Here is a 25,468-nt window from a genome sequence, read left to right on the forward strand (position 1 = left end):
GGGGATGGGGGGAGGCACAGGTGAAGGAGGTAAACTGCCGCTGAGCCAATGAGATAAGTCCTTTAGGGATATAAAGAGATTTCATATCCCCCCGTGCCCTGTTTTTATTTATTTTTTTATCTCCTTTGCATTTATCACTAACACACGACATCTTTTACTTTATCATCTGTCTTCTCCTACTGAAACGTGAACTCCTAATGGCAGGGCTTTTGTCGTTTTTTTCTTTTTCTTTCCCCTCTGTATCCTCGGCGCCTGCGCAGACCTTGGCACAGATAGGATCGCAATAAACAGTTGGGGAGTAAATGAATGAACGGGGCTGAGGTCTTGCTGCCCAGGGGTGTACACATTCTAAGGTGGGCTCCCGGTTAAGAGCGTGGACTTTGAGTCAGGTTCGAGTGTAAATCTTGCCCGCCTCTGCCACTTACTACGCCTGTGATCGTGAGTGGGGACTCCACTTAAGTAAACTGGGGGAAGGTCCTGTAGTCAGGGAGAAATGAGGTAATGCGATGCAAAGCGGCTAGCACAACGCCTGCGCCTCAGCAAGTGCTCAAGAAACAGGAGCAACTACTTCTCAAGTGTGGAAATGAGCCGTGCAAACGGGGAGCTCAGAAGACTAGATTTCCACCCGTGTTTTTCCTTCGTGGTGGGAGGGAGGGGAGAGGGGAATGGAAGGTCACGTAAGGGGGGGGTGGTTTGGATGAGACGCGCGGGTTTGGAACAGTGAACGACGAGAAACGGGCACCGGGGCGGCAGATGAATGGTTTTAATGGGGGGCGGGGGAGGGGACTCGAGGCGAGCCTCAGCGGGAAGGGGTTCGAGTGGGGCGGGACAGGCCGCGGCTCAAGTCTCTTACTAGCGGCGTGACCCCACCGCGTCTCGGGGAAAGCGAGCGCTCTGGAATTTTGGCCGGTGGCGAGCGGCAGCGCCGCGGGGGCGCGTCTCGGCTGAGCGTTCACGCGGGGGCGGGGCGCTGGCGCGTGGGTCTGTCCTGGGGCGGGGCGGGGCGCGGAGGCGGAGCCGAGGGGCCGGAGGTGGCCGGGCCTGGGGGGCGGGATCCTGGGAGCGCGCGGGGCGCGGAGGCGGAGCCTAGGGGGACCCGAGGAGGCCGGGCCTGGGGGGCGGGATTCTGGGAGCGCGCGGGGCGCGGAGGCGGAGCCGAGGGGCCGGAGGTGGCCGGGCCTGGGGGCGGGACCCTGGGGGCGGAGGGGAGACTGGGAGCGCGCGGGGCGCGGAGGCGGAGCCGAGGGGACCCGAGGAGGCCCGGCCTGGAGGCGGGACCCTGGGGGCGGAGGGGAGACTGGGAGCGCGCGGGGCGCGGAGGCGGAGCCGAGGGGCCGGAGGTGGCCGGGCCTGGGGGCGGGACCCTGGGGGCGGAGGGGAGACTGGGAGCGGGCGGGGCGCAGTGGCGCGGGCCCGGAAGCGGAGCGGGCGCCCGGGGTCCCCGCCGTCCCCCGCCATGGACGAGGCCGACCGGCAGCTCCTGCGGCGGTGCCGGGTGCAGCTGGTGGGCGAGCTGCAGGTGGCCCCCCTCTGGGACGCTCTGCTGAAGCGCGAGCTCTTCAAGCCCGACATGATCGAGGACATCCAGGTGCGCCCGCCCCCTCCCGTCGCGCGCCCCCCACGTCCCCGGCGGGGCGCAGCCCTCGGGGACCGATGGGGACCGCGGGGCCGCGCGGAGAGGGTGGCAGGAGCCGCGGCGTAACCGGAGGGCCGAGCTCCCGGCTCCGTGCCAACCGGCGCCCCGCCCCCTTTGGGGAGCCGCTCTGTGGGAGCCCCGTTTTTCCTCGCGGCGGCGAACCGGACAGCCCGGGACGCCCCTCTGCGGACTTGCTAAGACGCAGGTCCGCCCCGGCCGCAGCGCTGCGCTTTCCCTGCCAGGGCGCATGGCCGTTTCTCCGGCACGGAGGTCCACGGCACCCACCTGGGCGGCAGACTGCCTGGCACCCTGCCCTTGGGCATGGCACCCTCTTTGAGCCAGTTTCCCGGGCTGTGAAATGGGGACAACCGCAGTACTGCCCTGAGGGCTAAGTGAGGTAACGGAGGTGGAACAGTCCAGTGCCAGGCACTGAGGCTCCTGGGTGGCAGCTGGCTGTGCCCTGTACTCTGGCCAGCCCGCCTCGTGCGTCAGGTTTATGTTTTGTGAGGGGTTTTGGAGATGAATGTCCTTATGCAGATGATGGAGGGAATACTGAAGTTAAACATTGGAGGTTCTCTTTAAAAGCTCTCATGTCTTTGTCTCACTTGACCCTGCGAGGTGAGGTGTGTACAGGAGGGATTTCTGATCATGGGGTGCGTGGGGTCCTGGAGGCCCCTGGCTAGTGCCCTAAGGGCTGCTTGCAGGCTGTGTCCAGTCTCTGCATCACCCAGGAGCTGGGCCTGACCCACTGAGGAAGTCTTTAATAGAACAAGAGTCATAGGGAAAATTATCAATGAATACTACTATTATAAGAGGTCTTATGAGCACCCGCTGTGTGGCCTGTACTGAGGCGTGGACATGCTTTGAGGCCACAGCTTTGCCTTTAGGTACAGTCACAGGGTCACCAACTGGAATGCCCTCGGAGGCCCACTAGGTGGGCACTACAGTGGGCAGCCTCTGCCCTGCCCTCCAGCTCCAGCTGGGTATGGTCATGCCAGAATCCTGGTCCATCCAGGGTTGCCAAGTCTTTCACGTTGTTAAAGAGAAGCTGGAAGTCTTGACTTTGATGTCCAGTTACCTGATTTTAAACATTAGCAAAAATCCAGAATTTTTAAAGAATGCTGTGTGAACGACGGGCACCGTTTCACCACACCTGTTAGGGCTGATAAACACACAGGCTTTGGAGCCACGTGGACCTGGGCCCTCCTCCTGGCTTTGTTATATATCTTTGTTATATAGCTTCTTCTCGCTCCCACCCCTCTCCCTGTCGCACCATCCCCGCACCGGTCAACCTTGGTCATTTCTGCATCCTCACAGTCCACCCCGTCAGTGGCCAGGTCCTGTCGATTCTCCCTCCTTATTTCTCTGGCCTGTCCTCGCTTCTTCCAACTGCACCATCTTTGCCGTCACCGGACCTGGCTGTGCCTCACTCCCTTCATTGTCCACCCTGCCGCCAGGATGAATTTTCTAAAAGGCAGATCTGACTCTCACCCCCTTTCTCAAAACTCTTCAGTGGCTTCTCGCAGCCTCCTTGACATGACCACACAAATGGGTCATCCCCTCACTACTGTTCCCTGCCCCAACTTACATTTCCCGTTTCACACTTCCTTTTTTAAGACAACACAGATTTATGCTCTTACATTTCCGGAGAGCTCAAGTCTGAAGTGAGTCCTAAGGGGTTAAAATAAAGGTGTCAGCAGGGCTGCTTCCTTCTGGAGGCTCAGGGAAGAACCCCTTCCTTGCCTGCTGCGGCTTCTAGAGGCTGCTAGCATTCCTTGGCTTGTGGCCACGTCACTCCAGCCTCTGCTTCCGTCACTGCCTCTCGCTGTTCACTTGCTAATGTTCCCTAGGTCCTCAGCGAAGACCCCCTGCTGGAAGCCTCTCTGACCACCCAGGACTGAGTTGGGTGCCCCTGTACTCACCCAGTTCCATGTGCTTTCCCTGTGGCACATCTCTCCTTGCTGTGTCATTGTTGACTTGTCTGTTTGCATTCCCCACACGACGTTTGCTTCTTGAGGACTGAGATCATTTGCCGATGTATTTTCAGCACTCAGCACAGCACTGGGCACATAGTAGATGCCTCCAAAACACTGAATGAACAGATAAGCAAAGGCAGGCTCAGTTTTTGCCCGCATGGCCGATTGTTTAGATTTATGCCATCTGGGAAATAGGGGGACCAGGTGAGAGTCACAGGAAAGCGTGTAACAGTGCCATGTCTTTCTTTCCAAACAGAGGGCAGGCTCTGGGTCTCGGCGTGATCAGGCCAGGCAGCTTGTCATAGACCTGGAGACTCGCGGGAGCCAGGCCCTTCCTTTGTTCATCTCCTGCCTGGAGGAAACAGGCCAGCACAGCCTGGCTTCACTCCTGAGAACAAGTAGCCAAGCAGCAAGGCGGGACCTGGAGGCCATCAGACCCCTGGACCTCAAACCCGTGGTGGTCAGACCAGAGGAGCTGAGAGTAGCGAAGCAGGACCCACCGAAGCTGACCCCAGGCACACTCACTCCAGTGGTGTTGAGGCCAGAGGTTCCCAGACCAGGCGTGCCCAGGCCAGTGGACATTGGTCCTGGAGGATCCGGTGATGTCGGTGAGTGTGACCATTGGTACGGCGGGGCAGGCGGAAATTCAGAATTTAATTTTGGTGTTGTCTTTCTGAGTACTCATAGGGGATGGGTGGACTATTCTGGTAAACCTTCAGGAGATTTAATTTTGGAAGCCCCTCCTCTGAAAAGCATGTATTCTTTTCTGAATGGATAATTTCAAACAACTTGTCTTCCGCTTCACATGTTCTTCCTTCTTTTTGATCAAGTCCGATATTGATGTTCTCTGTTGCGTTTATTTTATTTTATTCATTGTATTCTTAAGCTCCAGAATTTCTTTTTTATTTGTTTTATTTCCTTTTCTTTTTTATTTATTTATTTTTATTGATTTCAGAGAGAGGAAGGGAGAGGGAGAAAGAGAGAGAGAAACATCAATGATGAGACAGAGTCATTGACCGGCTGTCTCCTGCACGCCCCAGACTGGGGATCGAGCCCACAACCGGGCACGTGCCCTGACCGGGAATCGAACCTCGATCTCCTGGATCACAGGTTGATGCTCAACTACTGAACCACGCCGGCTGGGCCAGAATTTCTGTTTGGTTCTTTTTTAAGATTTCTCTCTCTCTGTTAAACTTCTCATTTTGTCTATTGTTTCCTTGATTTCGTTGAATTGTCTTTCTGTGTGTTCTTGTAGCGAACTGAGTTTCCTTTAAACAATGATTTTGAATTCTTTATTGGGCAAATCTCCGATTTTCGTTTCTTTGGGGTTGGTTACTGGAAAATGATTGTGTTCCTTTGGTGGTGCCACATTCCCTTGAAGTCTTGTGTTTCTGTCTTTGTGTTTGAAGCAGCATCACCTTCTCCAATCTTTACTGACTGGCCTCTTTCATGCACCTAACCTTGGGTTTTTTATTTTATTTTATTTTTTTACATCAGCAGCGTGCTGGAGTACTCCACCGGGCTCCTGAACTTCCACAAAGGCACTCTTGTCCGTGGTGATGGTCAAAATTGGTGTTCTCTGTGGGGGAAGGCCGTAGAACATTCTGTATGTGTGTTTTTTAAAGATTTTTTAATTTAATTAATTTATTTATTTTAGCAAGAGAGGAAGGGAGAGAGAGAGAGAGAAACATCCATCAGCTGCCTCCTGCACACCTCCTACCGGGGATCGAACCTGCAGCCCCTTGGTGCACAGGACTGTGCCCAGCCAACTGAGCCACGCTGGCCAGGGTGGCAGTAGAAAGTTCTTATTCTGCCATTTGGATGATGCCACTCTCTCACTTTGTGGATCACTGCCGCTAATTTGAGAAGTGAATAAATTCCTCAGTAGCAGACAGTTGTTATATTTTGGGGATGCAGTGGAATATGGGAAATGAGCAATAGTTTTAGAATTAAGGCTGCGGACTGATAGAAGCCTTTGGGCTAGCTAGGTAAAGCCATTTTTTTGGTTTTGTTTTAAACGTGGCGTGTGAATACTTTTCTGGCATGCCGTTTAAATTGGTGAGAGAATAGTGCTCAATGGGGGGGCCAGGCCTGCCCTGAGCAATGAAGGCCACCATCGTTGGATCACCAGTGTCGACTCCAACACATCTTGGAGGTGGCCACCTTGGTCTCTGCCTAAAAGGAAAAAGTGTCCCATGACCTTATAGGCTGGTGGCTAGTTGACTTTTAGCTCATTGAAATGAAAATTCTTATGACACCGAAGGAAGAAATGACCATTTTACTCATTTATTCATTCTGCAAATATTTCCTGAGGACCTACTGTGTGCTGGGCCCCATGGGTTCCACAGAGTGGGGCATCTCCTGGAGCCTCCCTTAAAATCTTCTGGTCTAGAGATATATACTCTACGGGTTTTTTTTACTCGGCGTAGTGTTTTGAGGTCACCCGCGGTGCTGCATGCATCAGTAGCTCACGCCTTTAGAGGCTGCGTCACATCTGTTCATCTGTGGACCTGTTGGCGGACATCTGTGCTGTTTCTAGTTTGGGGCGTTGTGAGTAAGGCCTCAGTGCACGTTGGTGGCCAAGTCTGTGTCCACTGCACTCATTTTTCTTGGGTGTATGTACCCCTGGAGTGGAATTGCCAGTCAGAGGGTGTGTACAAGTATTAGAAACATAAACAGTTTTCCAAGGCGGCTCCTAAGTTCCCACTCCTACATTTCTGTGGGGGCTGTCCTCATGGAGTCCCTCACCCCTCCCTGCTGGACCCTGACATTCATGTCTCCCCTCTTCGTCTCTTTCCCTTCAGGTGCTCAGGGGAGATCGAGGGGAAACGCTGATTTGGTGAGTCTTCATGCGATTTGGGGCCATTGCATTGGCTTTGGGTGCGTCTGCTCCTCTCTCCCCAGGTCCTTCCCTGAGCTGTGTCGGGAGCCCAGGGAACCCAGCCCTGCTGGATGGAGGGTCTCGGTCCTAGGCCCCTATAGCTTCCGGACTCTGGCACAGGTCTTTCTGGAGCAGACTGTCCCACTCTGCTCTTTCCTCACCTGTGAAGTCGGGGTCAGACCTAATGAGGGGTGGGCACCAGAAATGGCAGTGCCATCCACCCCAGAGCGAGGCACTCACTCTCATTCACGGCATCAATTGTGCGACTCTGGGTGCCAGCCCTGGCCTTAGTGCTGGGACACCTGGGAACAGACCACTTATGTTTCTATCCCTGGTGGAGCCATCAGCCTAGCAAAAGGCTAGTCAGAGGAAGAAACATATAAGTAGTGTTACGTACCATAAACCAAATGAACAGTCTGATGTGAGAGGATTGCAAGGGAAACGGTGAGCTGGCGTCAGTGCTCTGAGGCTGGCCTTGGGCACGAGTCTGCCCACGGAGTCACCCACACGACTCTGCTCCCCTGACAGGATGGCCCGTAAGGTCCTTTTGGGGTGAATATCTGTGGGTGTTGGATTTCTAAGCCAGCAGCTCCCCTCCCTGAACACGGGTGGGAGCCATTCTCTCCTGAGTTGAGGTATTTGAACCTCACACAGCTAGTGCTCCCTGCAGTCTGGTTTGCAGTCTGCTTGCTGTGCCCTGCAGTGCTGGGTGCAGACCCTGCTGTTCCTTCGGGGGGGGGGGGCAGACCCCATTTCCCGTCTCATCGCCCCAGACTATCAACCACAAGAGTGAAGACCAGGGGGTGCCTTCCCTCCCGAGGAAGGCAGTGCGACCCCAGTTTACTCTGGTCCGTGTACTTGGGCAGGCGTATGTCCTGAACGCGGACCCCTGTGGCCACTGCATCATTATCAACAACGTGACCTTCTGCCTTACGTCGGGGCTCAGCACCCGCAAGGGCTCCGACGTGGACTGCGAGAGGCTGCAGAGACGCTTCCACCTGCTGCACTTCATGGTGGAGGTGAAGCGCGACCTGACTGCCAAGGTACGGCCCCCGTCCTCGCAGAGACGGGGTGAGGTAGGGCTGTGTCCAGTGAGGGACCCCGAGAGCAGGTAGCTCCCCAAGGCTAGCCCTTAGGTGTGGAGGACCACGAGGGGCAGTGTGGCCCAGTGGTTACCAGTTGAAGCTTCAGACTGAGAGAGACGTGGGTGGAGGACTCTCTCCTGGTCCCTGCTGGGTGACTCCTGAGCCTCAGTCTCATTGTCTGGACAGCAAGACCAGGACTCACCTCCCGGGGTCATCATGAGGATTAAATGGACTGGGCCCCAGCCCAGCGCCTTTGCACCAAGAACGGTGGCTGCTGGGACCGTTACAACTTCAGTGTTGGCCCTGGGAGTGGGGAAGGTGCTCTGGCCGGTGTTCAGGTGCGCCCAGGATGGGGACCTGACCTGTCGGCTTTCTGGCTCACCTGCGATCTCCTCTCTCTAGCATATGGTCCAGGCTCTGGCAGAGCTGGCGCAGCAGGACCACAGCGCCCTGGACTGCTGTGTGGTGGTCATCCTCTCTCACGGTTGTCAGGTAGGACCCCAGCTTCCCAGGCAGACACCTGGGAAAGGTGTACCAACAGGCCGTGCAGGAGCCCTGTGCCTTCCTGTGTCCAGGACACCCAGGGCTTTGTGGGAAGAGCCACGGGGCCCTGTCCCCCTCCCATGGTTTCCTTGGGAGCCATCTGGCCCTTAGAGGAGTTGGATTCTCCTCTTGGGTGGGGTGGTGGTGATCCTGGGAGAGGCAGGGAGGAGACAAGCTCCTGCCCCCAGATTTTGTTCGGAGCCCACACATGCTTCAGAGCTCCCAGCTCCTGCCTCGGGCCTGCTGGGGATTGTTCCGGGCCCTTTGCTGTTGGCTGGGAGTTAGGACACTGGGACCTACTCTGGGCTCGGCCACTAATATGCTGGGTCATTGTGCCCAAGGCTGTTCCCCTTCCTGGGCCTCGGTTTTCCCATCTTTTCAACTGAGAGTTGGAAAGGTCAGAGGTTACAAGCTGGGGGCCTGTAGCCCCCTCTTGGTTATGCAGTGTTTTCAGATCTTACGGCCCTCCCACCAAAATTAGGATTCCCAGCTTTTCTTCAAAAAACCCCAGAGGTCTGGCCTTCCTAGTCAGCATCACACAGAGCACGCTGTGTGGCCCGTAGCTGGGCAGGGCCCCTGAGGTCGTTTCCCTCAAGGTGTGGCCCCTGGACCAGCAGTGTGGGCGTCACCTGGCAGCTGGTGAGAATGCAGACTCCCGGGCCCCCAGACCGCTTCACGCAGAGCCCGCACTGTAACAGGATCCTGTGCACAGGAAGTTTGAGAAGAATCGATCGATCGAGAGCAGTGGTTCTCACGGTCAGCGGCATCAAAGGGCCCGATTTCTGGGCTCCTCTATCAGGGTTTCCAATTTAGGAGGACTGGGAGGGTCCCAGGAGTTTGGATGTCTTAAAAGTCCCAGCTGCTGCTGCTGGTCCTGGGGCCACACTCGGAGAGCGCAGATCCAGGAGCAGATGGCCGGCGCCCTCCAGCTAGGCTCTCTTGGCCTCTGCAGGCGCGCGAGTTAGAGGCCTTTGGGTGGAAGCTGACGGGGCCCTTCCAGAACCGGCCTGCTCCGTGAAACCAGCCCGTGCCCCGGCTGGGACCTTCTGCTTGCTGCCCCGCCCTCACGCCTCCGAACGGGCCGTTGGGTTCCCACCCCACCTCTGGGTTTTATGACCAGGATGCTTGGTCTTCTAGGCCAGCCACCTCCAGTTCCCGGGGGCCGTCTACGGCACAGATGGGTGTCCCGTGTCCGTGGAGAGAATCGTGAACATCTTCAACGGAACCGGCTGCCCCAGCTTGGGAGGGAAGCCCAAACTCTTCTTCATCCAGGCCTGCGGTGGAGGTAAGGGGTTCCCCGGCCCCCTGCGAAGGGCCTGGCAGGGAAGGGGCCGCCGCCTGCTTCCCCCTCCAGCAGCGCTCCGCGGTGCGTGAGGGTCCCTCGGGGCAGTCGGAGGGTCCCAGACTGGTCGCTGTGTGCGGGTGTCAGCACCCGCGTCTGGCTAGAGTAGGCGCGGCTCTGTCCGGCCTTCAGGGGTGAGCGTCTCTGTCTCAGCGCCGCAGCATCGGGGGCTCACGCAGCTTTGGTGCCTCAACTCCAGAGACTTGACGAAAATAACCAAAGTGGAGGAAGAAGATCTCCTTCCGCCCCGGCTGGGTGGCTCAGCTGCTTGGAGCCTCACCCCGCTCACAGAGAGGTTGTAGGTTCGATTCCCGGTCAGGGCACGTACCTAGGTTTTGGGTTCGATCCTGGTCGGGGTGCACAGGGGAGGCAACTGATCAACGTTTCTCGCTCATGTCGATGTTTCTTTCTCCCTCTCTCCCCCTGCCCCTCTCTCTAAACGTGTCCTCGGGCAAGAATTAAAAAGAGGGGGAAAAAAAACCTTCATTTTCTTTGTTGTCATGCTCGTGACCTCCACCGATGTGACCTTCTTTCCACCTCCCCAGAGACAGGGAGGCCAGCTTTCTGGGAAAGGAACAGGGAGCCGGGCCTCCAGCTCTGTGTCCGCTCCAGTGTCCGTTCCCAGCAGCACGGAGGATCTCTGCCGTGTCTTTGGACTCCTTAGTGGGGCCCAGGAGGCCCTTGGCGATCTGGCCCCGGCCACTTTGCCTCTGAAGCCTGGATGCTGTGCCCGCCCAGCACCCCTCAACCTTCCGAGTGCCACAGGCTCTGGCTTGCTCCTCTGTCTTTCCATGTGCCATCCTTCGCCTGGTCCTGGCCAAGTCTTAGTCATCCACCCTTCTGGTTAGAACTCACTGTCACCGCCTCCAGGAAGCCTTCCCTAAACACCCGCTTCCTTGAACAGTCAGGGTCAGCTGGCCCTGGGCTCCTGCAGCTCCTGGTCCTCCCTGTCACAGCACCTTCCCGTAGTGTTGAGACAGCTTCATCCCCTGCCAGCTCCCCCAGGCAGGGCGAGGTCCTGGCCTGGCACAAAGCTCAGCGTTGGGTTGCACCTTACGTGCATTCTAATGACTTGAACTTGAATTTGAAATAGAACCGTATAAAAATACCTGGGAGTGAAATTTGCAATAACGTAGACTCCCGCCATTAAAACAACAAACCAAAGCAACCCACTGGGAAAAGCAGGATTCCAGCTGGGATGCGGCTGCCCTTGGAGCGCGGGTCCCTGCCGAGTCCCCAGCGGCTTGCGTGGCCGCCTGGTTAACTCTGCCGCCACATGGGGGCAACTGTCAGCTGAGAACAGAAACACAGAACCGCCCGATCTCTCAGTGTCGGGCACGGCGACCTGTGTTTACCTGCGTCAGAAAGTCTGCCCTGGATTTTGGTTGCTATTTTAAACCTCACTGTTGTTACAATTTAAGACAATTTAAAAACCCTCTTAACGCCTGGAGCGTCAACCTAGGAACCAGGGTGCCACAGTTTGATTCCCGGTCAGGGCACATGCCCGGGTTTCGGGCTCGATCCTCAGCAGGGGGCCTGCAGGGGGCAGCCGATCGATGACTCTCATCATTGATGTTTCCATCTCTCTCTCCCTCCCCCTTCCTCTCTGAAATCAACAGAAGCATATTTTTTAAAAACCCTCTAACACCCGCAGCAGGGGGGACCTTGTTGTGAACGTCAGGAAGCAGCCTGCTGCAGGCCACAGCGTGGTGCCGCCCTGGCCAAGGCGGAGCGGCCTCCGCTGGCCGAGCTGTTAATTTGGGGTGACCGCCCTTCAGTGTTCGGCGCCGACGCTGAGAAGGCGGAAGGAAACAAGACGCACTGCAGCAGCCTCTGGATTTTCCGTGCCGAGGGAACAGCGCCTCCCGCTGGGTGGTCACGCTGACGGGGAAGGAGCTCGGCCCCGCCTCCCGGGGGGGTTTCGAATCATCCAGGCTCTTTAGGAACCAAGCTGTGCATAAAGCGCGTGACCCCCGGAGCTGGGCCTTCCCAGCGGGCGTGTAGATGAGGGTGATGCATGAATGGACAGGCGGCTGGCGTCCCCTGCCCGGCGCACTCTGTTCTCCCCACCGCCCCCTGTGGGATCCTATTGTCCCTGCTCCGTTCCCCCAGGCAGCCCCTCTGCGCACCCGTCTCCTGAGGCCATTCTTAGGCCATCCCCGCTGGACCGCCCCTCCCCCTGCTGCACCCGGCTGCCCGGGGGGACCCGGCATCGGTCCCACGTTCCCGTCTCAGGCCCCCTGCCCCCTCCACTGAAGTCATACTTTGTAACTTTCTACAGCTGCTTTTTTAAATTTCTGCGTCTTCCCGCCCTCTACCCGCAAATTTTACCCAATGAATGCGTAAAACTTTTGCTGTAGATAAAGTACAGCTTCCTCCCCGTGTTTGCCCAGCACGGGAACCCTGCCCTAGAGGGGATCGCGCGGTCTTGGGTTGGGGACCGGCGGCAGGGAGCAGGAGGTCCGGCCCGCGTGTTTCAGTGACGAGTGCCGTCCGGTTTTGCCTCCTGCAGAGCAGAAAGACCACGGGTTTGCGGTGGTCTCCAGCTCCCCTCAGGACGGGGCCCCCGGCAGGAACCCCGAGTCAGACGCTGCCCCGTTCCAGGACCACCCAGGCAGCTACGACCAGCCGGATGCCGTGTCCAGCCTGCCCACGCCAAGCGACATCTTTGTGTCCTACTCCACCTTCCCAGGTGAGCGCGTCAGCCGGTGGGGCTGCCCCCCCCCCCCCCCCCCCCCCCCCCCCGTCCTCGGAGCAGCTGTGTTGCGAAGGAAAACACCTGGGCGTGAGGCCTGGCTTTGCCTCTTGCCGCCTGTGTGACCCTGAGCACGTTACTTCACCCCCTCCGAGCCTCGGGTCAAGGCGGGCGAGGCACCTGGGGTACAGCATTTCAGGCGGCATGCGCCCTTGGGCTGTGTGCCTCGCCCCCACCCTGGCAGTGCCTCAGTTTCTCATCTTTAAAGTGGGAATAAGAACCGTACCTTGAGGATGAACAAGGTGGCTGGCTCACCACCCGGCACAGTGCCCGGCGTCCCTGCTTTCCTGTCCCTCGGGGGAGTCCCTTGACTTCTCTGAGCCTTGGTGTCCGTGCAGGAAATCACGGCCAACGTCACGAGGGGCGTTGGTGGTGACGAAACAAGGTCTCACGCGGGCACAGCGCAGGGAGGAGGGCCGCTCCTGCGGGGGCGTGAACGGAGGCCGGAGGGCCGGGCGGCCAGCGGCTCTCCAGCAACGCTCAGCCTCCCTCCTTTCTCCTTTGAAGGTTTTGTCTCCTGGAGGGACCCCAGGAGGGGCTCTTGGTACATCGAGACCCTGGATGGCGTCTTTGAGCAGTGGGCTCACTCTGAAGACCTGCAGAGCCTCCTGCTCAGGGTGAGCCCCGCCCTCGGGGAAGGAGCGGGGAGGCTGCTGGGAGGGGCAGGTAGACCAAAGGCAAGAGGTGGTGGGACACCGTCGGCCTCCGCACCTCCGCTCGCCAGTCGGCGCTTTTGCTTCTCTAACCCGAGATGTCACTGCCTGCGGTGACATTCGCCCTTTATTACAAGGGCCGCCATCCTCGGCTTCTCTGAGGTCCCCAGGCCGACACCTTCCGCTCCCCTTCACCCCCCCGCCCGACGGAGCCAGTCCTCAGCCCCAGGGTTGGCTGCCTGGTGGACAGAGCGACAGAGCACGGCAGTCCTGAAGGCAGGCCGTGGGCTGTCCCTGAGCCCTTTGGCCCACTATGTGGTCCTACACTCTCGACCCTCCAGAACCTTGAATCCTCTTCGGATGTCCCCTTCTCTGGAGGCCCCAGCGAGACGACAGGGGAGGATGGCCTGATGGGGCCCCAGTCTCGCTGAGCAGAATCCCACTCAGAGCAGTGGCTTCCTCTGAGGGCCCCAGAGCACATGGGCCCCCTGCTCTGCTCAGGTGTTTTGTGTCACGAGAAGGGCTCTCTGGGCTGGGACCACTCCCGTCCTCCACAGAGGCCCTGGCTCTGCTTTCCTGAGCTGAGTGCAGAGGAGAAGCCACGTGCAGGGCCCCCATGAGGCCCCCAGAGGCAGCCTGCAGCCTGCGGGGTGGGGGTCGGGGGTCCCTCGGGGCCAAGTGGTGCACTCAGCTCCTGGGCCCATCGCTTCTCTCGACTTTCCTTCAAGCAGGCCTTTCCGTCTGATTTGAGCTTGGTAAATTTTTGAATTTGGAAATTTTGAATTCTGAGTTTTCTAAACGTGTTCTTTAACTGCCTCCCTGCCCCCAGGCAGGCCTCAGTGAGAGCCGTTTAAAAGTGCTTACTCGGGGGACATCCCGCAGCCCCTCTTCGGTCCAGAAATGGAAGGATTCTTACTTGGAGCGAGAACTCACAGAGCTCCCCATGGTTGTTTTCACAGGTCGCTAATGCCGTCTCGGAGAAAGGGGTTTACAAACAGATTCCTGGGTGTTTTAATTTCCTCCGGAAAAAACTCTTCTTTAAAACTTAATGAAGCCAGGGCCCCCGACCCTGCCTCGCCCAAACCTTCTGGCTCCCCGCCCGGGATGGCCGAGGCCTGGGCTTTCCTTCAATGTGGCTGTCACGCCGAGAAGGGTGCTGTGGCCCCTGAGAGCCTGCTCTTCCCCCACGGGCGGTGGACAGGCTCTTAGCAGCTTCCAAACCGGAGACAAGTGACCGACGATGGAGCACGGGGAGCCGAAGGCCGTGGACGGCGTGTGGCTTTCCACCCGTGGCTGGTGTCTGAGGCCCTTGTATTTTCTCAGCCTCAGCACCACTGACACGTGGGGCCAGACAATCCTGTGCTGGGGGAGGGGGTGTCCTGTGCACTGTAGGAGGTTTAGCAGCATCCCTGGCCTCCAACCACTAGATGCCAGTAGGATCTGTCCCTGAACAGTGACAACCGAAAATGCCTCCAGACGCTGCCGGGTGCCCCGCCCGAGAACACTGAGCTGTGGGAATATTTCAGCTACAAACAAGCCAGCATCTCTCTTAGACCAGCAAGTGTAGGACCCGAGTCTGAACAGCTGGAATCTGTGGATCTTAAATGAAGTCTTAAAAACTATTAAATTTTCCTGTATTTCAGCATTCTTAAAAAAATAAACCTCAGGTGAACATGGGCTCTCTTTTGCCTGTTTCTCCCTCTTACTTTGCTTCAGCCCTTTGTTCTTCCTTATAAAGGAGACTTTTGCTTTTTTCCCCCCGAAACATTTCATTGGCTTCCCACCCCGACCCCATCCCAGGAGGTCACGGGGTGGGAACCGTGTGCTCAGGGAGGTCAGGTGCTTGTCCAGGGGAACACTGTTAACCATGGAGTCCCGCCTGCGCCTCCAGGTGCCTTCCTGGGCCGAGGACCCCGCGCTGCAGGGGGACCAGCCGTGGGACTGAAATGCTGGGCCTCCCCAGAGAAGGCCCCGACCCGAAAGTCTTCTGAACGGTCCCAGTCGGCCTCTTGTCAAAGCCCAGCACGTGAGAATGGTTTGCTAATAAGACTCTCACCCAGGCGTGATTCGTGTTATCGTCACTTTATTATTTTCCTCTGTGACTTTCCAAGGCTGAAGCCGTTCCGGGAGCTTCTGGTGGTTAGTTGTCCGCAATCGCCTGCAGGACACACGCAAGAAGACAACCAGGTTAACCTGGCGGGCAGGCGCTGCGCCGGGCAGCGTGGGCCTCCCCGCCCGGGCCCCGGTGACGCAGCAGTGCCCGCGGGGCTCTAGTGGTACCCGCGAGGCCCCGCGCGCTCTGGGAGAAAGCGATGCCATCACAGCTCTTCCCCGCCTGCCTGCCGGGGGAACTCCTACAAATCACAGGCTTTAGATGTCACTTGTTTCTCAGGGGGTTGGGAGCCCTGACGCAGTTAACACGCACTCCTGTTTGCGCCGGGCGGGCCGCGAAGCGTGTGGGCGGGGCTGTAACCCGTCTTCAGAGGCTGTTTAGCAGTTTTCTCTTAAACGTTGTTGTTTTTTTTAATCCTCACTTGAGGATATTTTTGCCATTGATTTTCTTTAGACAGAATGGAAGGGGGGAGGAGGGAGAGAGAGAGAAACATCGACGTGAGAGACACACATTGATCGGCTGCCTCCCACACGCGCCCCCAACCGGGGCCGGGGATCGAACCTGCGACTGATCCCTGCAACCAAGGTGCTTGCCCTTGACCAGGAATCAAACCTGCGACCCTTCGGGCTGCAGGCCAACACTCTAACCACTGACCCACACCGGCCAGGGCAGTAAAATCCTATTTTTGGTTAGAAGACAGTGTGCATATATATGTACATAAAGCCCAGGAGACGACACCGTTAGCGATGATGATCTCTGGGGGGGTGGAACTGGAGATGTAAGACAAGGGGAATCTGTACCTTTTTACTTGATATACCCTATATTTTTTCAATGTTTTTATAAAGAGTATGTATTACCTTCTAAAGTATAAATAAAAGTGGTGAATGCCAGAGATTCATGTGTTGCTGTCGCTCAAAGAACATGTGTTGAAAAGATGAATGTCCCCCCCACCTGTCTCCCCCTGTTGCTTTCCTGCTCCTGTTTCGATGGCAGCTTCCTGACCGTGACCCTCTGACACCTGTCTGGGTTTGTCTGGGCAGGTGCTCCCCGGCGCCTGTGTGTGACGCAGGCGTGCCCCTGACTGTGACCACTGCAGGGTTCCCCCGGCCCCTCTGCAGCTGCCGGGCGGCCGCCACCAGGGGACAGCTGGCTGCTTGGCTCTGCCACTCGTGGAGCCCACTACCAGGCACATGTGCCTGCCCTGACTGCTGTCCCGTGAACCCAGGACCTCGCCTAGCTGCCATGCTTTCGGCTGTGGCCCCGCTCTGCTGTGCTTGTGTCTGTCCCTGGGAACAGCTGATGCTGGGACAGAAAATCAGGACAGTTGCCCCTGGGCCCCTGCTTTGGGCCCTCAAGGTGCTGCCAGGACCAGCTGCCCCGTGACGCATGCAGCAGCTGGGGCTGGGAAGGACCCTCTGCCTGGGAAAAGGCCTCTCTGCACCCTCCTGTCCAGTCAGTCTTGGGCCAGGGCTTCTTTGAAATGCTGGTGACACCGTAAAAGCCAGACTCCAATTTCCCTCTGCCAAACCGGAATCCTGGCTCTCTCGCAATTTACCCAAAACAAAACATAAACAAAACCCTGCAAATGAATGGCTACTCTCTTCTCGATTTTACATTTTCCTCCAACAAGTTCTCCTGGCACCTCTGGTGTCTGTGACCACTTGTTGGCAAAGAGACGCCAGCAGGCAGATGAATGAGTGAGGAGCGGCGAGTGTTAATGGGAAATGCGGAGGCGGCCACCTGCTTGTTTTGACAGGGCCCGTGTGACGGTGCAGTTTCCCCCCTGTGACCACATGCTCCTGGCTGTGGCTTCATATTTGGTTTTATAACAGTGTCGGTTCGAGTTGGTGAACAGTCCTCTGAAAATTAAAATAATGGAATCAGATGCCAGCCCCCCTTCCTTGGGGCTCTGCCACAAACACACGGCTCCCACTTGCTCTGGCTCCTAAAACACGAGGAGGCCTGGTCTTGCTCAAGTCCCATTTTACAGGAGAGCAAACTGAGGCAGGGGTGAAGCCAGGAGGTGGGTAAAGAGTGCCCCTAGTGGGCATAGACTGTCTTGTTCCCTCCCTGGAGCCATCGCTAGGCACAATGGCTCCCTGCCTCAGTTTCCCCATGCCCCCCCCCCCCCCCCCAGGCCTGCCTTTCCTTGATGACTTTCCCTGTCGGGGCTGCTTAGACCTGCTGCTGACTGTAACCATGGCCGTTCCCAAGACTGGTACCAGTTTAAAAAAAAATTTTTTTTTTCATGGTCTTTATTATAAATGTGTGTTTTCTGTTAAAATAGGAATCGAGCTGGTGGAAGCGGATGAGGTTTTGAGCTCCCAGGAGACACCTCTCCAGGGACATATTCACGATATTAGTGGGACCAACTCAGTCCTATTTGCCTGGCCTGGCCCAGTCTAAAACGTAAAGTCCTGCATCCCAGAAACCTTCCAGTCCCCTGCAGACCGAGACGGCTGTCACCCACCGTCTGTGCTTGGGGATGCAATTAGCTAGGGGACCCTTTAGGGGGAGAAGTTTCCAATAATTAAGGCGGTGGGGGGTTTCAACCTGTTTGGTTTTGGGCTTTGCAGATAAACTCGTCAATAGCATTGGATGGTGAAGTCTGGGCCGACACACAGACAAGCAAAAGTAGAATTCCCCACTAGCCCTAAGGATCCCACTTTCATTTTTTTTGTTAATCTTCCCCCGAGGATATTTTTTCCACTGATTTTTAGGGAGAGTGGAGGGAGGGTGGGAAGTGGGGGAGAGAGAGACACATCGATGTGAGAGAGACACATTGATTGGTTGCCTCCGCAAGCACCTACCAGGGCCAGGGATAGAACCTGCAGCCCAGGCACATGCCCTTGACCGGGAACCAAACCCAGACCCTTCGGTGCGCGGGCCAAAGCTCTAACCAGGGGCGTGGCCGGCTCTTACCGCATTGATCCAGTCAATGTAGTTGGAGACCCGGGTGAAGACAGAGGGCTTGTGGTAGTAGTTGCAGCCGAGGGAGGACCCGAAGCTGACCACGCCGTGCACCTCCCACTGGCCGTTGGCCTTCTGGCAGTTCAGGGGTCCTCCGGAGTCTCCCTAAGGAAGGCGGGCTTGCGTCAGGAGGGCCCCCGGGGGCTTGGCAGGCGACGGGAGGGGAAGGGGCTGCCCATAGAGACCCGTGTTTCCCATGGTCACAGCTCAAGGTGGCACCATAATACCAGCAAGAACTAACATTTGTTCTTTCTGTGTGCCTGGAACTGAGCTAAGCCCTTCCTTCCTTCCTTTCAAGAACAGCTTATTGATTTTTAGAGAGAGAGAGAGAGGAAGGGAGAGGGGGAAAGAGAGAAACATCGATGTGAGAGGGAAACATCAATCAGCTGGGGATCTAGCCTCCAACTCAGGCGTGGGCCCCGACCGGGAATCGAACCAGCAACCTTTTGGTGCACAGGGCGATGCCCAGCCAACTGAGCCACACCGGCCAGGACTGAGCTAAGCACTTTCTATCTCATTGCATCCTCACTGGAGCCTACGAGGTAAGTATGGTTAGTGTCCCCATTTCACTGGAGATGAAATACTGAAGCTCTCAGAGGTCGTGACTTGCCTGAGGTCGTACAGGCAGAAAGTGAAGGAGCTGAGACTGCGTCTCACGGTCACAATGCCGGGCACTGCCACCGCCCATTTCCACCCACGATGAGGGACCTTCCCAGGGGCCGGTTTGTGGGGCCTGACGGGGCAGGGAGTGTAGGGCACAGTGTGACCTAAAGGGCATGTGGGGCTCCTTCTCACTGTGTCCCCCTCTGCTGCAGAGTCCACCCCAGAGCAATTCCTTTCGGTTAAGACACTGTCTCCAGGAAGGCTCTGTGGCAGCTACCATAGGGGACACAATGGGCCATTAATGGGATTAATTCAACAGATAAACTGGAAGTCACCTTAGAAAGCCCTAACCCAGAGCCCCTATCCCCTTGGCTCCCCTCCTACACAGAGCTGAGGATAAGAGATGATGGTGATGAGAGACCCCAGTGAGACCCGAGGAAGGACTTCCTAGCAGCGAGGGGTGTGGATACTACGAGGAACATCAAAAAACACCTTCTCTGGGGACCACAAGGACAAAGGTCGGGGTCTCAAAGGTCTGGAGCTAGCTCCCGGTCTTCTGCGGGCAGGCAGGAGAATGGGTTTTAGGATCCCGGAGGCCCCACCGCATCGTGGGGGGCACCTGACTTCCCGCACTCACGTTGCAGCTGGAGATGACGCCATCGCCCCCTGCGCAGATCATGTTGGTCTTCACGGAGCTGCCCCACCAGTCAGGCCTGGAGCACGTGGCGTGGTCCACGACCAGCAGCTTGCCCTGCTGCAGGATGTCAGGGGCTGCCCCGTTGGCTGCACGAGACGAGAGGAGGCGTTAAGGGACAAGGGGGCGCCTGAGACTAAAGGAAGGGGGAGACGCCGGGGGCCTCCTGCCCAGCCCTTTTCCCCGGCCACTCTGAACCCCATCCACCCGTGGCGGTGACGGGAGCAGCCGTGCTCGTGGGAGTCTGTCCCGTTCCCGAGGCCCGGCCGTGTCTCTGCCCTTGGATGAGACCAGCTGGCTTCAGGGCTTTCTGTCACTTACCCTGAATGTAACAGTGAGCCCGCTGGCATCTGGAGCCCCAAGTTGGGGAAAATATTCCAATGTGGCGAAGGCAGAGCTTCCCTAACGGCCCCTAACGATACTGTCCCCGTCACCTCCACTGTTATCACTGCCGCTTACGGCAAGGATTCATAATATTCGAATTCCACCCGTGCGCAGTGTTAGGCCTTTCCAGGCATGCTGACCCTCACCGTAAGTATTCATTCCTGCACCGCAGGTGGGGTAGGAAGCTGAGAGGAGCTAAGCAGCCTGCCCAGGACCACTTTAATGAAGAACTGACACGGACCATATCTTACAGTGCACGAAGCATTATCCTAGCTCTTCCAACCTTGCCAACCGTGTTTCCATCGAACCAGAGGAGGAAACTGAGGCTCCAACGCGGCGTGCCCAAGGTTGCAGAGCTAAGCAGCAGAGCTGGGCCCAAGAGCCAAGCTCCTGGACCTCCCCCCGGCTCTCGGCGCCTCCGATGAAAAGCGTGCAGCCCCGTGTCTCCCAGGTAGATGAACACGGGGCTGCGCCTGCATCTCGAGAAGCAGGAGCCCCCTGCCCTGCGGCTCACTTCGGCTGAGTTTCCACGTGTCCCTATTTGGCACATAGGCCAGTCAAGAGCGATGCTGACCTATTGGAGTTGCAGGTACGTCGACGTCCCTCCGGGAAAACAGACGACTTATGCTAATAGGTTTATGTCATCATGAAAGGAACCGTCCCCTGCATGGGCTTCCGAGAGTCTGCCGCCCCTGGTGATATGACAGGGGAAGGGCGGGTCCTACCAGCACTGGATTTCTGACCCTTGGGGTTTACGCCTAAAGGAGACGCACACGAAGCCAGGTTCTGAGCAGTCAAATCGGGTGGCTCGTGGGACAGGCAGGTTTTGACGTGCGGAGAGGAGGGTGTGATGAGGGCCGCAGAAGCCTGAGGTCCCAGAGTGAATGCCGCTCTGGACTCCGGCCTTGGGCCACACAGAGGAACGTCTTTGCCAGATGTCATGTAGTCACTGCTGCCCTCATTCTGTCACAGTGACAGTGGCAACTAACACGCTGCACCTACTATGCGCCAGGCACGGGTCTAAGTGCTTCCCGTGGATTATCTCCTTCACGCCCCTTCCCGGGTCCCTGTGAGGCAGGTGAGGAAACTGCTGCAAGGAGAGGCTGAGTAATGTACCCAAGGTCACACAGCTGGTAGGAGGAGGAGCTGGGATTCAAACCCAGGCAGCCCGACTGCTTATCGGTCTGTGCTCTCCAAGGCAGCCAGCATTTCTTCCAGACACCCTGGGGTGATGGGTGTGGACAGGGCCCCCGGCTGGACAAGGGCGACATTGCCCCCTCCCTCCCGGCACCCACTTACTCTGTAGCCGTCCCCAGCCTGTGACGTAGCAGGTGTAGTTGTTGGGGAGGATGGTGCCGGCGGGAGGGAGGCAGCCCAGCTGGATCTTGTCACTCAGGGGGACGCGGCTGGCCAGCTTGAGCAGGGCAATGTCGTTCCTGCGTCGGTAAGGAGGTAGAGCAGACAGAAGGCGTTGACCGTTCCTGTCCTAACTTAATTTCTGATCTGGCCCCCGCTGGAACCACCGAAGCGCCTCCTTGGCCAGCCTGATGGGGAATCTTCCTTCCGCCGGGGCTACGAGGGACCGGCGAGCAGCTGTGGTTAAGCCTGGGGCTGCATCTTGTCCCTGGTGGAGCTGGGAGCCCCGTATTCCAGGCACCCTGGACTGCAGTTTCTGGGGGGTTGGAGGTCCCTGACATCCCTGCCTGTCTGAGGAAGACGGCCTGGGCTGGGCTCGGTCACCATTGGTTACTGGGCTGTCTCTGCCGTGGGCTTAGAAAGGGGAGCTCCCCCAACTGCAGTGAGCTGCTCAGGTTTAGGTGTTCCCCTAAACCTCACGGGGCTGGGGGCCTGGTGTGTCTCACTCACTGCTGTTTCCTGGGTGCCTAGAACAGGGCCTGGCACATAGTAGGTGCTCAACAAATATTTATGGCATGAGGGTGTGAGTGAAGCCATGGCTCTGAGTTTTGTTTAGCAACACCTGGATCTCAGGATCAGCGATCACAGAAGCAGCCTGATGGCCCAGCACCTATTCTCTGGCCCTACTATGCGCTTCCTCCCCAGGTTAGGAGCTGGGTGGAGATTTCACGGATGAATCAGGCACAGCCCAACCCTTGCAAAATTCTGTCTAAGAGGGGGAGTCAGACACGAGCTAATCACTAATGCAGCGGGCTGTGTGCCTCGGCCGGCCTGCGCCTTGAGAGCAGGACCGGGTGGACTCTGCAGGGGACCTTTCCCTTCATCACTTCCTCCTTTCCTCACCTTCCCCAGGACCCTGGCCACCCCCTCCCAGGCCCCTTCCTAAGCGCTTTACATACATCATCTCATTTAACCCTCGCAACAGCCCCAGAGGTAGGCACTGTTATCGCCCTCATTTTACCGAAGAGGAAACTGAGGCACAGGAGGGCTGAGGAGCTTGTGCGGGGTCACACAGTCAGGCTCCGGCTCAGTTCCTAACCACTACCCCGCACTGCCCACTGCCCCACTTAGGCCTCTGAGCTCCCCGAGAGCTGGCACGGTGACCCACGCATCTCTGTGTGTCCAGCACCCAGAGCCTGGTGCCCAGCAGGGCATATGGCACATGAGTAGGGGGTGAGTAAAGGCTCAGGGTGCACACAGGATGGTGTCTGTTCACCTGAGAGGGAAGGTGGGATGGGGCTGTTGTCATTTCCCTGTAAGGGGGAATAATTATGGGTGGGCTTTGGGGAGCTCGGAGACCCTTGTCATTTCCTGTGTCCATTACCCCCAGGCTGTCCCTGCAGGGTACCAGGGAATCTTTGAAAATGTCAAAGGCCTTGTTGGGAGGGGGGCAGGGTAGGGAATGGCAGGAGGCACTGTGTCCTACTCCACCGACTGTCAACCGTCATGGGGCCTGCAGACCTCCTGCCTGTGTCCCCAGGGCTCGGCACAGAATGGATGCATTGTCAGTGAGGCCTGGGGTGGGCAGGGCATCTGCAGGCTTCACTGGCAGGGGACCCAGGTGGCCCTGACAGTCCTTTCCTCTCCCTCCCCCAGTTCACACCCTCATCCCAGGCACCTCTGGGGCTGGCTCTACTTCTATAGGTCAGAGCTCCTCCCTGCTCCCTACAAAAAGGGGCAAAGGAGGGGTGCCTTCTGCCAGACACCCTCCTGTCTGTGCCCCTGCAGACCCCACCCCCAGCACGCCCAGACAGAGGTACCCTTTGGAGAGCTGGCTGGAGTTCCAGTCCTCGTGCACCACGAGCTTGGAGACCTTGACCGCCAGGGAGCCGCGCTCCTCCGTGGAGAGGCTGTGCCGGCCCAACACCACGCGGTAGGTTCTGGAGGGGCTGGGAGGAAGGAGATGAGCGAGACGGTCAGCTCCCGGCTGTCGGGTCCTTTCTCTGCCCCCCTCCCCTCCCCATGGGCGGGGACACCTCAGTGCACTGTCTTGGAGGCCTGGCTTTGGATAATGCTGGGGTGGGCCCAAGTGTGCCACTGGTTGTCACTTGGGAATTTTTCTTCCCTGGGACAATTGGTTAGTTATAACATAGTGACTACAACTATATAACCATTATAACTACACTAATGATAAACTAGAGCAAAAAATAAAAGTTATAATAATGTAAATCCTAGGTTACCATCGGGGAAATGAGATGGATACAGAGAACACAGCAGTCATTTGCCCTCAGGGGCATTTTTTAGTTTAATCTCCCCACCTCTCGTTTTTAAATGGAGAAACTGAGGTTCAGAGAGGAGTGGCTGGTCCATGGTTTTATAGCTAGTGAGAATCCAGAACTGGAAGCCGGGACTCCTGACTCCCAGGCCTCTATTATTTCCCCCACCACCTCCTGAAGCTTATCAATTAGGTGGGGAGAAGGGAACCTCCTGGCAATGAGAGTCACACCCACCCTAGGGAAAAGTCACTGAGTACCTGCTGGGGTCAGATAAGCAGACGTCTATGTAGGGAGGGGAAAAGGCAGGTGAACAATGAATGTCGCAGAGCCTTTTCTTTCCCTGTGGGCCTTTATAGTGGAAACAGTTCACTTTCATTGAGCACTTACCCCGTGCAGGGCCCTTTAACACATCGTTTCATTTAATCCACATTAAATTTTGTTATCTTTTTTTTTTGTGGTTTTTTTTGCAGGTGATGGTTTTGAGGCTTGGTGAAGTCATTCAAGTTGCTTGAGGGAACCCGATTCCAGATCCGGAGGCCACATCCGGTACCCCAAGAGGGCAGGAAGTGGCCTCCCCTCCCCCACGTTCCTGCTCAGAGTCTTGCACAGGGCACTCAGTCCTGTTACGTGTTGACCCATCGACTGCCCAGCAGACTGGACTAAAGGCTGACCAAAGCCAGGCCAGCGGTTATGTGCAAGGTTCCTTTATACAGAGTGGGTCAGGGCATTCGGGCTCCAGCTCAGAGCTGAGTGCTGGCCAGTGGGGTGAGGGGGCTGGGTGTCTGGGAGCAGCACCTACCTGATGCAGTGGGCAGCTGTCAGGACCCAGTTTTGGGCCACCAGGGTCCCTCCGCAGGTGTGGCGCCACTCCCCATTCTTGTTGTACTGCAGGGACACCTGGGGAGAAGGTGGGTGCTCTGGTAGCTGAAAGAGCCGGGCCTCCCTGCTCTTCAGCATCCCATCCCCGGGAGCAGGGCCAGGGCAAGGCGAGCGAGGCACTTCTCTCAGGTGCAGTGTGCAAGGGGCACCAAGACACTCAGTAATCAGATTAAGTAACATTCCAATGCAACATTAAAAAAGAAAAATAACACAAAACATCCATATTTCTTCTTTGCCCAGACCCTCCAGTGGCTCCCCATTTTACACTGTAAAACCCAAAACTGTACAAAGACCTACAAAGCTCGCCATGGCTGCCTTGACCTCATAGGCTCCCACTCCCCTCTGCTCCAGCCACACTGACCTCCAGGAGGTTCTGCAAAAATACACCAAGCCCACATCTGCCTCAGGGCCTTTGCACTTGCTGTTCCTCCTACCTGGAGTATTCTCCACCCAGTATTAGCATAGTTTCTTTCTTCACTCCCTACAGATGTGTCGTCAAGGTTACCCTCCCCAAGAAGCCTCTGTGACCACCCTTCACAGGCACACGTGCACACTCATGTCCACACATACACACACACGGACACGCGTGTGTATGGGGAGTTGGGTGGGGCGGCTCCTTATGCAGCTGGAGAAGGTACCTCTTCCTCTACCCTCGGAGCTTGACCGAGGCCACAGAAATGTGTTTTATTGGTGACTCTTCCCACCTTTGCCAGTGCCACAGACCCCATGGTGGAGGGCAAAGGGCTGATGGGAGGTGGTGGGGCGGGGAGGCAGGAGGGGAGTGTGGGTGACTCACCTGCCAGGGCCAGCTGTTGGGCCTCACATCTTCACCTCCGACCACCCTGGGCAGATGGGGCTGGTAAGTGGGGAGCCCACAGCCGAGCGCTGTGAGGAGAGAGGGCTGTGAGTCGGGAAGCAGTGACCCAAACAGTGTAGCCTGCGCTCGCTGCATGCCCAGGCTCCATAGAGAAGTCCTGCTCTAGAAGGACCCCGAGAGGCGCAGAGTCCTGCCCTTCGCTCCACCTCTTTGGACATCACTCAGCTTCCTTATAAACCAGAGGACCAAGTCCAGTGGGGTCAGGGAAGTCCCATCCTCAATCCTACCAGGGGACTGGGAGGGTGCCTGGGTGACAGGCTTACCTCCAGCCACCAACACGGATAGCAGCAGGGCCCTGACCATGGTGTGTCCGTAGGAGTCCTGGACTTGGCTCGGGCCCCCCTTTTATGAGCCGTCTTATCGGCCAGAGATATACCAGGAGTGCACAAGGTGGGGATTTTCTCAAAGCCCAGTGGAAAATGGGGCCTGTGTTCAAATATTGTTT

General features: G+C 57.3%; 2 protein-coding genes across 2 annotated transcripts; one reads left to right on the top strand and one right to left on the bottom strand.

Moving 5' to 3' along the window:
- The first annotated feature begins 1,456 nt into the window (after window positions 1-1,456).
- Window positions 1,457-15,876, top strand: CASP9 (caspase 9). The gene is made up of 9 exons (XM_087820089.1): window positions 1,457-1,588; window positions 3,869-4,220; window positions 6,417-6,451; window positions 7,360-7,536; window positions 7,981-8,070; window positions 9,259-9,406; window positions 11,976-12,155; window positions 12,726-12,835; window positions 13,831-15,876. The coding sequence occupies exons 1-9, from the start codon at window positions 1,457-1,459 to the stop codon at window positions 13,918-13,920; spliced, it is 1,314 nt and encodes a 437-aa protein (XP_087676215.1). The 3' UTR covers window positions 13,921-15,876.
- Window positions 15,877-17,879: 2,003 nt separating this feature from the next.
- On the bottom strand, window positions 17,880-25,326 carry LOC107531541 (chymotrypsin-like elastase family member 2A). The gene is made up of 7 exons (XM_087820414.1): window positions 25,287-25,326; window positions 24,943-25,031; window positions 24,067-24,164; window positions 22,812-22,940; window positions 20,935-21,071; window positions 19,195-19,340; window positions 17,880-18,059 (listed from the first exon to the last, which is right to left on the bottom strand). Exons 1-7 carry the CDS (start codon window positions 25,324-25,326, stop codon window positions 17,880-17,882), a joined length of 819 nt encoding a protein of 272 aa, XP_087676540.1.
- Window positions 25,327-25,468: the final 142 nt, after the last annotated feature.

This window comes from Miniopterus natalensis, chromosome 9 (assembly GCF_054644295.1).
Source record: "Miniopterus natalensis isolate mMinNat1 chromosome 9, mMinNat1.hap1, whole genome shotgun sequence".
NCBI lineage: Eukaryota > Metazoa > Chordata > Mammalia > Chiroptera > Miniopteridae > Miniopterus > Miniopterus natalensis.

Bases quoted from the DNA above. Each gene is read 5' to 3' on its own strand.
- LOC107531541 (XM_087820414.1), bottom strand. From the start codon at position 25,326: ATGGTCAGGGCCCTGCTGCTATCCGTGTTGGTGGCTGGAG. The intron at 24,165-24,942 runs GTGAGTCACCCA...CCTTCTCCCCAG, and splicing joins CCAACAGCTGGCCCTGGCAG to GTGTCCCTGCAGTACAACAA. The intron at 19,341-20,934 runs GTAAGTGGGTGC...CGTCTCGTGCAG, and splicing joins AGGCTGGGGACGGCTACAGA to CCAACGGGGCAGCCCCTGAC.
- CASP9 (XM_087820089.1), top strand. From the start codon at position 1,457: ATGGACGAGGCCGACCGGCAGCTCCTGCGGCGGTGCCGGGTGCAGCTG. The intron at 9,407-11,975 runs GTAAGGGGTTCC...TGCCTCCTGCAG, and splicing joins CATCCAGGCCTGCGGTGGAG to AGCAGAAAGACCACGGGTTT. The intron at 12,836-13,830 runs GTGAGCCCCGCC...TTGTTTTCACAG, and splicing joins TGCAGAGCCTCCTGCTCAGG to GTCGCTAATGCCGTCTCGGA.